Source organism: Barbatula barbatula, assembly GCF_947034865.1.
Source record: "Barbatula barbatula genome assembly, chromosome: 7".
In the NCBI taxonomy this organism is placed as follows: Eukaryota; Metazoa; Chordata; class Actinopteri; order Cypriniformes; family Nemacheilidae; genus Barbatula; species Barbatula barbatula.
This window is the reverse complement of record NC_136770.1, coordinates 17221652-17238313: the sequence shown is the minus strand read 5'-3', so window position 1 is coordinate 17238313 and position 16662 is coordinate 17221652. Positions and strand designations below refer to the sequence as shown.

The following is a 16662-nucleotide window of genomic DNA, read 5'->3' as shown; positions in this document are numbered from 1 at the left end:
ATAATTGACAATACTTCTCTGGTATAGTCCTTATTATGAGAGAAACTATGAACAATTTTAATATTTTTTAAACGCTCTTTTAGCCAAAAGGTCAACATGGCAACAATTTGCCCTTCGACCCACGTCTCCAAGGTGCCCCTCTCAAACTACCAGTCATTAGCAAGAGAAGCCAGACAGGGCACTGTAATGGCAAGACCCCTGCTGCTGATCTTCTGTCACCCAGCAGCTGGCTAAAACACAACACCATACAGAGAGAAAGAGAGGGAGAGAGAAAGGAAAACACACACTTCAGTCGCATTTATAAAGGGGTACAGAGCACAACACATACCTCAGAACATCATGCATGTTGATGCCCACTAAGGAATATGCCACTGTATCTTTTATATTCATTTTACGGGTTTACATTAACATGTAATCAGATATGATAAAGCATTTGGCATGATGTCCGAGGGGAGGGCTCCAAGTTCGAAATTTCGTCCTGAACCCAGAGTGCCCCCGCCTTTTACTGGGGCGAGTGGGGTGATGGGGGAGAAGGGATGCAGTAGAGAGTGGGGTGATGGGGGGAGAAGGGATGCAGCAAAAACTGTCACAACACAGGACACAGGCGAGTTATGGCTTTATATAGCGTCTGCTCCGTGCTGATTGGTTTGATTATATTTTCATGTTCATCCAGAATTTATTTAAATAATCTTAATTTTTTCTTCATATGGTGCCCTATATATATAATAATATACATATATACTGTATAATAGACGATATGAACACCAGCTCTGAAAAGAATAAAAGGAACGGAAATATTGATGATATTTAAATGCCATAGAAAGCTTGTCTTGCAGGCAGGACAATGCTAAAACATGCTGCCCTCTAGTGTTATTTTGTCTATTATGTCTTGGGAAATACTGTATGACTGTCTGTGAACTTGAGACATTATTACAAGTATCGGTTTATTTTAATAAACATTTAGTACTCGTCCACACACCATCAGTTGTTAAAACACAGGAAGTAGGCTACTACACGCCTACTAAAGATATAGGTTAACTATTAAACAGGTTCTGACCAACTAATCAGAACCTGCGCAGGTATATAAGAAGAAATATAAAATCACAATGTTGGAAAATAAAAACAGGGTTTCATCGAGACCTTGTTAAATCCGCCTTTAGGTGACCGTCCGCCATTTAGGCCTACTAAAGGTGACGTGAAAACTGCTATCCCATGAAGAGTCATCTGCTGTTAGACATAAGGTTAGGTGTGGGAAAGGCGGAAATTGAATATGCTAAATACCTGTTGACGCTGAAAGAATCTCTAGAGTCCATCTGGATACTATTCGAATGACATCGTATGCCAGATTAGGATTTGTGCAATCCTACACGCTGCTTAAATGTGTTTGTAGGCTACTTGACGCAGTCGCATGAGCGCTTGGGGGCACTCGTAATCATAAATCCGAAACTAAACGATTTGTAGCCGAGCACGTCTACTATACCAAAGTTGACAAGACAATCCAGGACACATTAAAATAAGCACTTAAGTGTATTTCCTAAAATAAAGCTAAGTAACATTTACACATGTAAATTGATGTAACATTTAGACTTAGACATTTATTTCAATGTTCACTATGCTTTAAGTATAGTGTTGATATCACAATATATGATACAGTAGGTTTGATTAAATAAGATTTTAAAGACATACAAACATATTATTAATGTACAGTAAATATCAATGTCTATTATTCACCTGTCATATTTTCCATTACATATGGACCACAGTGCTTATTTTCTGACTTGAAAAACACGCAAAGGAATATCTGAAATTTTTTAGAAGAATGTTTAGCTGCCAGTATGTTGTTGCTTGTCCAACAGATTGTCCATCTCCATCCAGGGAAGATCCCACTGGATTTCAGTCACGTCCTGCTTGGTTTTAGGCATTTCCTGTTGAATCCTTTCTCTTCTAGATGCCCCATTTAAACATCTCTCTCTGAAAATCATGAAAAAAAAACACAATTTAAATTTATAGAAGGTTATGTAATATAAAAGTAGTGAAATGAATATCATACACTGATAAACATATGTGCTGTAAACTCGAATCTTAAAACCAATTAGACACCCATTAAAGGGACAGTTTACCAATGAATCATTGATGTCCTTCCGAAACCTCGGAATTGGAAAAAAACACTGTATTTTTTAAATAATTAAATACTGTGTTGTATTGGTTAGATATTTTCAAAACCCAGTAACAAACGAATAAATCTATTCTATTTTAACATGAATATCCTAAAGAACTGCCAGTTGCTACCTTTTATTCTTTACAGTTTGTGAAACTGAATGAATTAAACTCTACCTAAAACCTGGAAACATCAGCCAGAGCACAGGAAGAACTATCAGAAGAACCACGATTATAAAGAGCCCTGACAACCACACCAGGGATCCTAAATAGCCAACAAAATATTTTTGTGACACAGGTGCTTTATAGTACAGTATGACAGGTATTTCATCAAGATATACCTGAAGATGGCTTTCCGTCATTTGAAGTTGTTGAGTTCTCTACAAAGACAAGTTTACTAAGTCACAGCATTAAAACATGAAATTCCATACACGCAGTGACTATATTAAGACCTTGCACCTCTAACTGAAAGCCAGTTCCTTGACTCTCCAAAGTTGAATTGGCGATAGCACACTTGTAGATGCCCTCATCTGCTTGGGTGAAATTCTCAATTGTCATCCGAGTGCCATTTAGTGACAGGACTTGGACCCCATTTTTTTAGAATATTATCAGAGATATAAAACACATCACCCTGGTTTTGTATGAGAATTGTATTGATTTTTCAATGGTGTTTTTTAACAATGATGTTCTTACAGTTAACAGTGATGCCGAGTTGCTTTTCTTGCCTTTTTCTTGTGCTGCCACTATGGATAAAAGCCTTTGGCAAGTGCATGAAAGTATATAAATGCTAAAATGAGATATTCTTACTTTCAGTTGCTCCACGTGTGATCATCACTGAAAATGAAAATAAGGCAACAACAATATATTACAATCACACAATTTGTATCTTCTAACTATGTACATGACTGTTACACACACCTCTTGCATCCCTCGCTCATATACTAACAAACACTTTTGATCAGTTACAATCAGCAACACATAAATTCAATTAGTTCTGCCTATGGGCAACATGCAGTGGAATAAGTAACTGGAATGTATTATGGAAATAATTTCATCTTAAAAGCTCACCTAAACAAACAACAACCAATAGGGCTCTCATATTATCCAGTAGTCCTTATATACAGTAAGAGGGAAATAAGAACTGCAACATCCAACAGAACATTTAAAGTCACTTATTTACCCCTCCTTTTCCGCTTACTTCAGATAAACTGATAAATCCGTTCACATGCAGTTTGAAAACTGGGATTCTGGCTGACCTTGTGAACTGTGTATAGACTATATAAAGTTCCATTTGTTTTACTAAAGTGATAATAGAAATGGTTCAAAAAGAAAGAAACAACATAAACACCAAAAACATTTGTAAATGTGTATCTCTCTGTTGCAGTTCTTATTACTGCCACACTTTTACAAACAAATTATATCAAATAGTTTAAAGACCTTATAGGCCTACATTTATTTTTGGTGGTATTTTTTGTTCCAAGGTACATGCATGCTGCAATTTTGAGCTTGTTCTTTGTTAGTCACTTTCCACGACTGCTAATGACAAACAGCAGAGGAAAGACAACTTATCACTGGTAAATCAAACATGACTTAAAGGGGGTATGGAATTTGGGGGCCTCTGGGGACCGAGTCCAGGGAATGAAATTTCCCATTCAGTTCAGAATGTAGATGATTTCCATCTTTTTGTCAGGAACGTGGTAAGGAGAACCCAAGTGCAGGCAGACGTAGGGATGATGACAGGGTTAACAAGAGTTTTAATAATAAAACAGGAACAAAACATAAACACCCTCGATGGGGAAAACACTAACTAAACTAAATTCAAAAACAGAAAACAAATACTTCCCACATGGGGCAAAAACAAACTACTAGAAAAACAAACTACTAGAAAAACAAACTACTAGAAAAACAAACTACTAGAAATACAAACAAGGAACTTGAACTAAACATACACGATACGGGAACTAGGAACTTGAAATACACACTAGCAGGGAACATGTACAGCAAGTACAAGTATACATTGAACGAGCACAGGGACCCGTTTCAGAAAGCAGGGTAAGTGCAAACTCAGAGTAAATTAACCCCAGAAAACGGGATACTCTGGGTTTTCAGTTTCAGAACGCGAGGTATATCAAACCCGTGACCGCGGGGTAAGTCAAGCCTGTTTCAGAAATCAAGGTATCTTATACTTAGAGTGAGTAACCATAGTAACCTACTCTGTGAACCTAACCTGGTCAGGAGCAGGTTTTATTTCACTAACCCGAGGTTTGTTTCAATCTCCGCCCCTTTTAGAAGCGCGAGTGGTGTTGAAATTGCCTTCGCCGTTTGTTTTTTCATTCGTTTTCCTTAATCGCGCACAAGTTCGTAACACAGACATTAAATGTCCGTTTATTCAGTACCCGTAGATGAGGAAGCTGCATTCATTCAGAGAGAGTTAAATTTACGTCGGTAGAGAATATATGGTGAAGCCCCGTTTGGATGTTTTATCATATCCGGAGGATTCTTTATTTGAGCGGCACAGTTTTTCTTTACAGTCCATTAAATATATTCATAATCTGCTTCATCCTTACATCACAAACCTCACTCGTCGTGGCTGCGCTCTTACATCTGAGCAGATTCTCTGTATGGCTTTACGTTTCTTTACTAATGGAAGCTTTCTTTATAACACCGGGGATGCAGAACACGTTAGCAAGGCAACTGTATGCAGAGCAGTAAGAAAAGTGTGCATCGCTCTCAAGCACTTTATATACATGTGTGTTAAGTTTACTGTGAGAACCATCAAATAGGAGTTTCATAAGATTGCAGGTGAATGGTGAACGTCTTTCTGAATAAGCTGATCAAATAAATGTGCTCTTGCTGCCAACTCTAATAATTCAAATACCCTTTAGGATTTCCCAATGTGATTGGGTGCACATTTAAAAGGTCCCACTCGCGCGGTCTTCGATCCGACGTTGGCCCGAATGAGAGATGGGCGCTCTAACGATGAGCCGTAGAGCGTCTCTGTTAGTCTGGGAGTGCCGCTTACACACTGCACAGCTCTTCACTCCGTTACACAAAGCTGGAGCAGGGGCAAGCATCGCCAGTCTTCTATAGCCACAGTGCTCGGTTCTCATATCCTCATAACTTTCAAAGCCAGTTTTTTAAATATATCAAACATTTCCCAGTCAGACATCCTAAAAGCAAGAGCATTTAAACTCACCGGACTGAATGATGTTTTTATATTTTATTTTCAGCTGCTGCCATGTTCTCTTTATTGCAGAAGGATTGCACCTACATGACAAAAATCGAAGGTATATATGTGTTTATATATATACATATATATATATATATGTATATCTTACATGTAAATGTTTATATATACACACACATATATATATACAGTGCCTCCTATTCTATTGGCGAGAAATAAACGGAACGCTTTTTGTCACGTGGCGTTGCCATGGTGAATCATGTTATCTTTGCTCAATTGATGATGGCTTTTTAAAGCCGCGATGAACACGCGTAACCTCGAGTGAACTTACTCAGAGTGGATTGAACTCATTGAAACCAGCTGTTCTGAAACAGAAAACTCAGAGTAGCGATTATCTGAGTAAATCAACTCAGAGTTCATATTTTAACTCAGTGTTGCTTGAACCTCCTTATTGAAACGGGTCCCTGGACAATGAACACGAGGATGTCTTATAGGGGAAACAAACACAGGATAATTGACAAGGGTCAGGTGCGGGTAATGAAACACTCAGGGAAGGTTAACGAGGAAACGAGATGGCGGGAACAAAGACACGGACCAGAGAGAGAGCATAGAAAGCCGATAGCCAACATCTCTCTCTCACATAAAACACAAGACTTTGTCATGAATCTGCCTCAAGACCAAGAATAGACATGACATGAAGGCAGATTCATGACATCTTTTATCCACGCAGTGGAGGTTTCTGCATATATGCTTCAAAACCGTAAAAAAGGGTCATTAAATATTAATACTAATAATATAATATTGCTTGTCCTCAACTAGGTTCCCCCCAAAGCATCTCGACCACTGGTTCGACTACAATATACATTAATTAGACGCTTGATTTTCAATGAATTAATTTCTTGTTTGTTTGTTCTAGTTAGGTATGTATTTGTTTGATATCATTTACGAGGAATCTTAACCATTTGTTCACGATCGTATAGAGCTTTTATTTTGAAAAAGACACCAGCGTTAATCTCCCTGCTCTCTGGCTTCACAACACTCATTCTCCGCATATGGCCAAACGGTACTTAACGTGATCGAACTACACTACAGTCATATTTTCTGACGATTTTTGGAGTCACTTCCACGGCCATATGACATTCTGCTGAGGTAAACAGCTTATATTTTGTGTTGTGGTTACAGTCAACAAAAATGTCAGTGTCAACAAAAATAGCTCTTTGAAACTGTTCAACTGCAGTTCCCTGCAGATAACGTTACCACTACTATTGTACCTCGTATACACATATCTGGACGAGTCATTATTTAATAACATATTCGTGCCATTAGCGCGTGCACGTGCTTTAATTTTTGGCTGACTTGTGCAGTTTAGCCATGTTTTTGTAGCTGATGCATTAAAGTTGTTCCACCTGCGTCGATGTAACGTCATGCCTTATTATGCCCATTTCTAACAACAATCGTGATTCGCTTTGTTGTGTAGATGAAGAAGACGTGATCGCAGGTGCAGTCGGATGCAGGCAGGTGTTGAGCTCTGGAGCAGTGGGACGGACTGCAGGTATGGACACCTGGACACCCAACCCTAAAGCCAAACCCTTCATCCCCCGCCAGCAGCGCAGCTTCTACCTCACCTGGAAATACAGGCTCACTAACAAAAGGGCAGTACGACGAATCTGCCAGGTCAGCACGTCACTTCATGAGATTATCCACGTTTACAGTGGGGGTTGTTGTGTTTTACAGATTCGAGTAAGCATTACTTGGACGTACACTACTGTTTAAAGTCACTTGTCTGTATTCATATTTTCCCCACATTTTTGAGTAATATTAAACCCATCAAAACTACGGGAATGACACAAATATAACTAATCTAATAAGATTTCAAAATGCATCCTCGAGTAGTCGTCCTTTACATACAATTTGTAAAAATGTACTTTTCTTAACATTTTATGAACCATCTTCATTAATATGATCATTCAAGTAGTTACCATCAGTTCTGAGGGCTCGCCAGCTGGTTTGCTTCAATATTCAATCCAAATCATGCATGTCAAACATTTATATATATATTATTTATTTATTTATCATTTTAGTTTGTCTACACAATTATTTTTGTATTCAATCAAACATGTAAGCATACACTCCAGATAAGATTGTGACCATAATCTTTGAACGCTTTGTCTTTTCATTTACTGTAACTAAGTTTCTTTGTGTCTGTATTTGCAGGCCAGTGCTGTTCTCTTTCTACTGATCACAGTTTTTGTGAATATCAAACTCATTCTTGATACGAGAAGAGTTGCGGATGAGGATGATGCGGCTCAAGATTACGGTAATATTGACCCACCTGTTTCTCAATTAATCTGTCAGCGAGTTGAAAGAATCCTACTCATTTGGGGATCACTTCGTTAATATGCGTTTAAATAAAACATGCTGCCTGTGTCAGAAATTTGTGGTTTTAAAAAGCTCATCTTTTTATAGTTGTGCGATTTGTAACACTATATCTTGGCTCTCGTTCTTAATTTTTTCAGACGATGCACTGCCCAACATGGAGACTCCACGCAGACCAGCCAGCGGGAGGAAGATTTTGGACATTGAAGTGTACTCAAGTCGCTCTAAGGTCTATGTGGCAGTTGATGGCACCACCGTAAGTGATTTTGTGCCTTGTGTGATATGACAGACAGTCATATTAACAGACAATACAATTAACATCTATAAATGGCTTCAAAATACTGAACTGTGTTATTTACTCCAGGTCATATTTCTTTTGCAGGTGTTAGAAGATGAGATTAGGGAGCAAGGCAGAGGCATACACGTTATAGTTCTAAATCAGGCCACTGTAAGCTCACGTCTTGGAATATCATTATCGTTTTAAGCTGTCTATTGCTTTTACCATTATTTTGTTTAGTAACTGGTAATGGTTGTATGACAACACTTTGCTGCAATGTTTTTTTAGGGTCATGTGATGGCCAAAAGAGTATTTGACACATATTCTCCTCATGAGGATGAAGCTATGATCCTCTTGCTCAATATGGTCACACGTGGAAGAATCCTCATCTTCACTATTAAGGTAATGTTTGTTATATACAGTATATTTATGTGTACACTTTTATTCAAAGCAAGTTACAGTAAAGAATATGGTGTCAAACCCACAATATTTGGTTTGTAAGCACCATGCTTTACCAGTTAAGGAGGAACTTTTATTGTTTTTGATTACTAATGTAAGTACACTTCTTGGTCTTTTAAGGATGAGGGTACTTTCCATCTGAAAGAGGCTGCGAAGAACCTTTTGAAAGGTTTGGGAAGTCAGGTGGCTATCACATTAGGCTGGAGAGATATGTGGACTCTGGTTGTGAAGAAGGGAGGTGGGGACAATATTTGTTCACTTTTTATCGTCTTGTCTGTCTCATTCACTTGTACACTATACAGTATGTCCATTTTGCACAATACATGTACTTTAACATATATTTGTATACACACTGTTCACTATTTATAAAACACATTATTATTTGTTCAGGTCAAGTGTTTGGGGAGAAGCACTCTAAGTCTCCAGCTCTTTCTACGTGGGGCGATCCCGTGCTGTTGAAAACTGAGGTTCAGCTAACTGCTTCTGAAGGTATTCCTGCCTTTTTCATAGTCATTCTTCTGACCCTCTCCTGACCTCCCTACTCCATGGTTTTTCTTTTATCAATATTCTATACAATATGACTTTAATCAATCATTTCAGAGGCGGAGTGTCATTGGGCTGATACAGAACTGAACCGCCGGAGGAAACTTTTCTGCAGTAAAGTGGAAGGATATGGGAGCATTTGTAGCTGCAAAGATCCAGCAACTATAGAATTCAATCCAGACCCAGTAAGACCACATCCTTTCACTTTGTGTTGTTTCAGAAATAAACTGTATAAAGGTTTTTAAAATATGTAATACCTCATGATAAGAAACACGTTTTTTTGTTGACTAAATGATCTCTGTGTCATTTCTAGCTGCCTAAAAACAACGTCTTCAACATCCCAGTTGCCGTTATAGCTGGAAATAGACCAAACTATCTCTATAGGTCAGTAGACTTTAGAATTTCTATGGGTTCTACCAAATCATGTGCAGTTTAGTATATTGACTTTAAATAGGGCTGGGTTTTGAGACCATTTTGTAGATCCAATTCATTGCCTTTTTATATGGTTTCAATTCTAATCGATTTTGCTAAATTATCAGTATTTCATTTAAAATATCAGTTTTGCAGTCATGGAATCCATATTAATCTATATACTGAATCCCCCCACGCCTTATTAATGAAATACACATACACATTCACGTTAATAGTATAGCCAAAGTCTGTTTACGGACGTCGCGCCTCTCGGCAGCCATGTTTGCAACACCTTTGGGCAGCTATTCACGTAATAGTCCACTTAAGTCCACAGTCCTATCTGTTTGAATGGGGAAGCCCAATATTTCTAAAATCGCTGTTAAATTAAACCGCATATTTTCAATCAATAGTTAAACATGACATGATCTGAATCATGACTTTGGTTTACTAAGCTTAAATTGTGCTAAAAATCAGCTTTTCCTATTGCGCACAGGCTGGCAAGCACATCACAAGATCAGTCTTTACTGATTGACGATTGGCTCGTTTTACTGAAGGCGGGACTTCCTTTGCTAGAGTAGACATGTTGAGCATTTCATTCCTCGCCATTAATTGTAATGGCAGTAGCACATTTTGTTAAAGCGGCCCTGTGACGGTGTTTCATGCATTCTGACTTATTGACAATGTTAAACGTGCTGTCTTCTCATGCTAAACATGGTCGACTTGTCAAAAAACGAGTTGGACGTATGACGTTGTATTTCTGTGCTCAATACACTCCCCCAGTGTTCATACAGGTTTCGTCAAGTTTTTTCGAACATGAAAAATCGTTACGTAACTTTTCTTAGTCCCTTATTGGACAATTCTCCGGGAAAAGCATGCGCCATGCCCACGCATTAACCAAGGAGAGCGGGAGAAGGAGCATGCACACAAGTCACTTTCACTTCACGCGGCAAGTGAAACGGGCTGTTTTTTGTTGGCAATGTGTGCGCACGTGCTTTAGTTCTGCCTCCTCCCCACCACACACACACGTCGCATGTTTTCGGAAATAATCGTAGAGCAGTATCTGTCTTTTATAACTGGGATCAAACTAAAGACTCGACTGATATTTTAAGGATACGATACTATTCTTGAGTACTATTATAAGTACTCTAGATTAACATGAGATATACAAAAACTGACTGTCTGAGTAGGCCCTTTTTAATATTGATATCTTTGGTATAGCCCAAACAATGGATTTGAATTACTTTACCGTCGCTTGTAATGACTAGCCTCGATAAGGTGGAAAAATGCATAACATTGCTTGTTCACTTTTATACATTTATGTTTTTGAACAGTTAGTTTTGTTTCCAAAGCTTCAGTAAGTAAAGACACTTGTCTGTCTTACGAATTTACTGCAAATGCTCTTAAGAACGTTGAAGGCGAACAGAAATGAGATATACAGTCACGCTCTACAGAAATCTCTACCAGATTTGGTTCGATTGCGTTGATATCAGCAGCGAAGCGTCCTGGAGTTCACATGAACCACAGTTTGTGGTACAGTTCACACCATAAGTGCTAATGTGAAACCGCCCTAAGAATCGATTCTGGGATTTTTCTTTGAACTGAAGATAAATTAAAATTGAATAATGTATGTTTTTACCAAGCCATAACTTTAATAATTACTTCATTACACAGTGTAACAAACTTTTGAGTTCCCCTTTTTTAGTTCTTGTACAATTCTGCGGTTTATTATTATTGTGGTAATTTTTATTTTCATGTGGCAACATTGTTTTAGTGTATATTTAGCACAAGTAAGTTTTAGGCTTATATCATTGATAACGATATATCTGGTACATTGCAAATAAACAAAAACTGTACAAATTGACATGTATATATTTTGTAGCTAACTATTGTGTTTTAGTTATTTTCTATTGGAAAATTTGAATTTTGTAAATAAATCATCAAATGTTTGTTTCTGTAGAATGTTACGCTCTTTGCTCTCCTCCCATGGTGTCAATCCACAGATGATCACTGTTTATATCGATGGGTATTATGAGGTAACTTCTCTTCAAACTTTTCCTCTCTTCTTCAATGTATTCATATTTTTCCACATCTTTTGTTATTACACCGTAGTATAAGAGGGGTTACATTTTCACAAATGTGTTTTGGTGGTTTAGGAGCCTATGGATGTGGTGGAGCTTTTTGGTCTCAAAGGAATTCAGCATACGCCTATCAGTATTAAGAATGCTAGAGTATCACAGGTGATTTCTTTGGTATAGAGGATTAACAACAAACTGATGGTTACAGGATGGCTTCTTATGAATTATTGTTTTCATCATGTTTGCTGTCAAGAGATGCATAACAGCAAGACACAATTGTCTATATATTTTTTCCACAGCACTACAAAGCCAGTTTGACTGCAACCTTCAATCTGCATCCAGTGAGTGTAGATGTACTTCTATGGGTAGATAAAAGCATATATTATATAGTGAAATAGCGTTTGAATGCTTAAAAGGTTTTGAAACATTTTGTTTTTAGGATGCTGATTTTGCCATTATCCTGGAGGAGGATCTTGACATTTCAATAGATTTCTTCAGGTATAGAATAATTGTTGTAAATGTGCATCTTGTCATACTGGAAGACCTCCACTAGAGGGTAGCACATTCCCACAATATACATTTTTGCTAAAAGGAAAATTGTTTCATTATTTACTCAGCCTATTTCTTCTGCAGGACACAGAAAATATATTTTGAATAATATTGGTCACATCATTGACTTCTATTGTATGAACTCAAAACAACTGGGCCAAAATATCTTCTTTGTGTTCTACATACACAAAATTAGACAGAATTTTGTTTTAGTTTTAGTGTAGATGCTTGTTTTAGTTCTAGATGCTTGAGTAACAAACATTAACAGTACAGTCTTTTTTTCAGCTTTCTCAGCCAAACCATCCATTTGTTGCGTGAAGATGACGGTCTGTACTGTATCTCAGCCTGGAATGACCAAGTGAGTGAAAAGAAATCTTCCTAAATATGTTCATTGATACTTTTTTTACTTTTCCGAAGTCCTTATAATGTTGGTGGTCAAACCTGAAAGGATCGCTGCCAAATTTACATAAAGTATTTGAACTTCGAAGCTGTGACTTCTAAGATGTGCTGTTTTATTTTTCAGGGCTATGAACACACAGCAGAGGATCCATCTTTGCTCTACAGAGTAGAAAGTATGCCTGGCCTCGGCTGGGTGCTTAAAAAAAGCATTTACAAGGATGAACTGGAACCCAAGTGGCCGACTCCTGAAAAAGTGAGGCAGCTAATTCCTCTATTAATTGATATTTGCCATGTATTTAGGTTAAACGCATACAAAATTATTAAACTAGGATAAGAAAATTGTCACTACTGCTTATTTTATTGAGACTTTAATGCAGGGGTGTCCAAAGTCGGTCCTGGAGGGCCGGTGTCCTGCAGAGTTTAGCTCTAACTTGGCTCAACAACCTGTCTTGAAGTTTCTAGTCTGCCTACCGAGACCTTGATTAGCTGGTTCAGGTGTGTTTGATTAGGGTTGAAGCTTAACTTTGCAGGACACCGGCCCTCCAGGACCGACTTTGGACAGCCCTGCTTTAATGTTTCAAATATCAGCTACATTTATGAAGCATGCCTCTATTAACTTTCCTTATTCCATCCATCTGTTTTATTGTCCTTCAGCTATGGGATTGGGATATGTGGATGCGGATGCCAGAACAGAGGAAAGGGAGAGAGTGTATTATCCCTGATGTCTCTCGCTCATATCACTTTGGTATCATTGGCCTGAACATGAATGGTTACTTCCATGTAAGTGAAATGGCGATAATTTTTATAAACAATTATAATCTTTATTATAAAAATATATTTTTATCCAGTCTCTTATTGTTGGGAGCTGAATTTAGGATTCTATTAATGTGACGTTACTTTCAATTATAGAATTTGGAAATATTAGAAATGGAAACGATGTCTTGTACCAAATTGTTGCCCATATTTCTTGACAGGAAGTTTACTTTAAAAAGCACAAGTTCAACACCATTCCAAATGTACAGATGAAAAACATTGACAGGTATCGATAGTTTTTTCCATTAACTGATTACATTAAGCTGAAATATCTTTCCGTATTGTCTTTAGATCTCATTTATATCCTGCACATTAGCTAAATAGTGATTTCTTTTTTCATTTTTACAGCTTGAAGAAAGATGCTTATGAGATTGAAATCCAGAACCTGCTACGGTAAATATTCTGTGACGATGCTACTGTTTCACTTAATGTTACACATTAATACTTCAATATTACAACATTGTGTGTCTGCAGTGAAGCTGATGTCCTGGACCACAGTAAAAACCCATGTGAAGACTCATTTATCCCGGACACTGAGGGAAAGATCTTTGTGATGTTCATCAAAATGGAGGAGGAAACAGACACAAACACCTGGACCGAACTGGCAAAGGTAATACTGTCCACAAATCTAACTTTGGTTTAAATACAGTCTTGACTGAATCAATGGATCACATTTCATCACCTGCAGTGAAATAAGAATGATGTCATCATCTGTAAGTCAAAAGTGACTTTCTCACGCTGAACATATGAGAAAACATAAAGGACTAAAAGTTTGCCGAACCTCACAATACCGTAAGACACAGATTTGGTTTTTAGGTTTTGTAGTTCTGTTTAAAAAATGAAACTTTGAGTCGATAAGACAAATAAACATGATTCATATACTTATCAGGTCCCTGGTTTTTGAAGCTTAGGGAAGCTGTGATATCTTTTCCTCAACAACAGTAAGCTAAAGTAGCACAGTTTATATCCCGCGATTCAGGGCCTGCAAGTATGGATATCAACGACTTGTCGTAAATACAGAGAGAAGGAATGAAGAAAGAAACATATAAAACGTAGGCAGGGATAATAAAACCGTAGTATTGGGTAGAGGCTTTATCTTGTTTACTGTTTACAGTGCCTGCATGTGTGGGACCTGGATGTACGAGGTTATCACAAAGGACTGTGGAGGCTCTTCAGAAAAAAGAACCACGTCTTAGTAGTGGCTGTTCCAATCTCACCCTACTCGTAAGTATATATTAACAACATTGTGGAACTAGTGGCTATCTAACTTTAAAAACCATGAAATGAATCTTCTGTGATGCTGTTTAAAGATTACAAAAATTCTGATAAATTCCTATCATATGAAATGTAGTTTAATAGATGTTTAAAGATCATTGACTTGATTAGACAGTTCTGTTCATTTCAATCGTAGATCTTTTATTTTCTATATAATATATTCCACGTTTTATTTAAGTTAGAGATGCAACGATATATCCGCCAACAATCAGCTTCAGAATCTGTATCGGCAGATATCACGCTGATTAATCGGTAGCATCTCTCATTTGAATGCATGTGTATTATCAAATAATGTCACACATATTATACCTATACCTAAGGCCATGTCTACTTTTGTGTACAGTATGTAACCTTATTGGCATCTTCCCCCCCAGTGTTAGGAAGCCCAATAATGTCACTCCCATTCATTTGGAGCCAGCACCTAAAGAGGAGGGACCTCCTGTGGAACCGATTTAGAAATACTACCGTCCTTATCCTAACCGGGGGCCTTTTCAAACCCTTGTCATACAAGGCCTGCGTCAGGCCGATACTGGGCCCTATGTTACTCTTCAGGCCATCATCATAAGAAGAAGAGCGTGAATTGTGGGATGAACCTCTGAACTGTCCTGTGCTACTGGTATCTTCTGACCTTCAGGCTCTTTTAAACTAGAGTGATGTGAGATCTTCTGAAATGGCGTGTAACGGAATCTTCCCTCTGTTGGTGTGTGTTTATGAGGTCATGAAATTTCATATGTGTTTATGCTGGGAGGTTTTTCCACTAGAAAAGAATTAATGTTTTTAAAAGACTTATTGGTACCAGAGTAAAGGCCAGTCGACGGTTTGAGTTACTGGACGTGACGGCAGATACATCAAATGGAGATAGAAAGGGATTTAGAGGATATGGCAGGCGTGAGGCTTTTTAGTAACACTACTGATGTGCTTTGGCCTGTCCTGAACATGTTTTAACTTATGTTTATTTATTTTGTCAATATCAACAAGTTAAATTTTTTAATGAAATTACTTTTACACAAGAACAATACGTTTAGATAGAAAGGCTTGAATTTGTTTACATATAAAAATAATCTACAGTCATATATTTTTTAAAGCAAATGATTGTCGTGGTATTTTTAAGTATTATTATTGGGATGCTGTGGTTTTAATGATGGGTACTGTAAGAGTTTCCCAATACTACAAACTTTATTTTAACTGACTTTGATGTATTTAGACAAGAAATGAGCGATGTTGTGGACTAAAAATGCTCTCCAGCTAATTCTCATTGCCAGAGAACTAGTGGGGATGTGTTCCTCTTAAATGAGAAGATGTATGGGTCCACACAACCACTTAATAGCCTTAAGAGCAAGGGGGAGATCTTGAGACACAATCGATGCAATCTCAGCTGCTTCATTGACGTGTCCGGTGTTAACACTAGCTACTGTATTTGAGGAGAATTGTGAAACATTAATATTTCATGCAATAATGGTCATATAATTTCATGGATGAGATTCACAATATTGGTACAACAAACATTGTATTTACCACTTAACATTTTTATAGTGTCTGTAACATGTGCAATACCAGATTATAGATGTCACACATCATTTTACTTTCAAGATGAAGTTCTGTTTATCAAATACGCCAACAGGCTTCTTGCTTTAGTTTTGTATCTAAGTAGTTGAAAATGGTTTGTTTTCAGATTCAAAATAAAATGGTTTTCTTTAAAAAACGCTTTCTCCATTTTATGAGCTTGTTGAATGATCTGATTGGTGCAAAGTAATAGGTGTCCATTGGGTGGACAATATTGTAGATTATAATATTTGGGGCACGCTTCACAGTAAGGTCATATTTTTTAACATCCGTTAATGCATTAAGTAACATGACATACAATGAGCAATATAGTTTTTCAGCATTTATTAAAGTTAAAGTAAAAATAAATATGTAGGTTATGTGACCAGAACGATTCTTATCACATTTTTTTACATGTCTTGTTAAAATTTAAGAAACGCTGGACTGAAATAGCCACAATACGTCTCGAAATGCTGAATTGAAATGTAAAATTGGAGTAGTCTCTTAATTTGTTATATATAAAACAATAATGTTGTTTTATGCATTTTAAATGTTGTGTTAGATAACCAGACAGCACACCAAGCAAACTGTGTGGAAAT

General features: G+C 37.4%; 2 protein-coding genes across 7 annotated transcripts; one reads left to right on the top strand and one right to left on the bottom strand.

The window, feature by feature from the left end:
* Nucleotides 1–1510: 1510 nt before the first annotated feature.
* On the bottom strand, nucleotides 1511–3289 carry LOC306896016 (uncharacterized protein). 2 transcript variants are annotated; one of them, XM_079459659.1, is made up of 5 exons: nucleotides 3226–3289; nucleotides 2965–2991; nucleotides 2499–2537; nucleotides 2335–2422; nucleotides 1511–1971 (listed from the first exon to the last, which is right to left on the bottom strand). In XM_079459659.1, the coding sequence occupies exons 1-5, from the start codon at nucleotides 3254–3256 to the stop codon at nucleotides 1824–1826; spliced, it is 333 nt and encodes a 110-aa protein (XP_079315785.1). In that variant the 5' UTR covers nucleotides 3257–3289; the 3' UTR covers nucleotides 1511–1823. The 2 variants fall into 2 exon arrangements, 1 of the variants encoding a protein (XP_079315785.1); XR_013786861.1 differs by having other exon boundaries at nucleotides 1512–1971; nucleotides 2617–2991; nucleotides 3226–3288.
* Nucleotides 3290–6358: 3069 nt separating this feature from the next.
* Nucleotides 6359–16236, top strand: pomgnt1 (protein O-linked mannose N-acetylglucosaminyltransferase 1 (beta 1,2-)). 5 transcript variants are annotated; one of them, XM_079460977.1, is made up of 22 exons: nucleotides 6364–6493; nucleotides 6822–6896; nucleotides 7559–7661; nucleotides 7861–7976; nucleotides 8103–8168; nucleotides 8286–8399; nucleotides 8577–8694; nucleotides 8847–8945; nucleotides 9057–9184; nucleotides 9313–9383; nucleotides 11368–11443; nucleotides 11564–11647; nucleotides 11785–11826; nucleotides 11925–11983; nucleotides 12320–12392; nucleotides 12558–12686; nucleotides 13088–13213; nucleotides 13408–13472; nucleotides 13595–13639; nucleotides 13721–13856; nucleotides 14361–14470; nucleotides 14896–16236. In XM_079460977.1, the coding sequence occupies exons 4-22, from the start codon at nucleotides 7878–7880 to the stop codon at nucleotides 14975–14977; spliced, it is 1722 nt and encodes a 573-aa protein (XP_079317103.1). In that variant the 5' UTR covers nucleotides 6364–6493; nucleotides 6822–6896; nucleotides 7559–7661; nucleotides 7861–7877; the 3' UTR covers nucleotides 14978–16236. The 5 variants fall into 5 exon arrangements, with proteins under 5 accessions (XP_079317102.1, XP_079317104.1, XP_079317103.1 ...); XM_079460980.1 differs by having other exon boundaries at nucleotides 6371–6493; nucleotides 6822–7018; XM_079460979.1 differs by having other exon boundaries at nucleotides 6372–6493; nucleotides 6822–7084.
* The last annotated feature ends 426 nt before the right edge of the window (nucleotides 16237–16662 follow it).

Bases quoted from the DNA above. Each gene is read 5' to 3' on its own strand.
- LOC306896016 (XM_079459659.1), bottom strand. From the start codon at position 3,256: ATGAGAGCCCTATTGGTTGTTGTTTGTTTAG. The intron at 2,423-2,498 runs GTATATCTTGAT...TTGGCTATTTAG, and splicing joins TGACGGAAAGCCATCTTCAG to GATCCCTGGTGTGGTTGTCA. The intron at 1,972-2,334 runs GTAGAGTTTAAT...CATGATTTTCAG, and splicing joins CTGATGTTTCCAGGTTTTAG to AGAGAGATGTTTAAATGGGG.
- pomgnt1 (XM_079460979.1), top strand. From the start codon at position 6,899: ATGGACACCTGGACACCCAACCCTAAAGCCAAACCCTTCATCCCCCGC. The intron at 9,384-11,367 runs GTCAGTAGACTT...TTGTTTCTGTAG, and splicing joins AGACCAAACTATCTCTATAG to AATGTTACGCTCTTTGCTCT. The intron at 13,640-13,720 runs GTAAATATTCTG...GTGTGTCTGCAG, and splicing joins GAAATCCAGAACCTGCTACG to TGAAGCTGATGTCCTGGACC.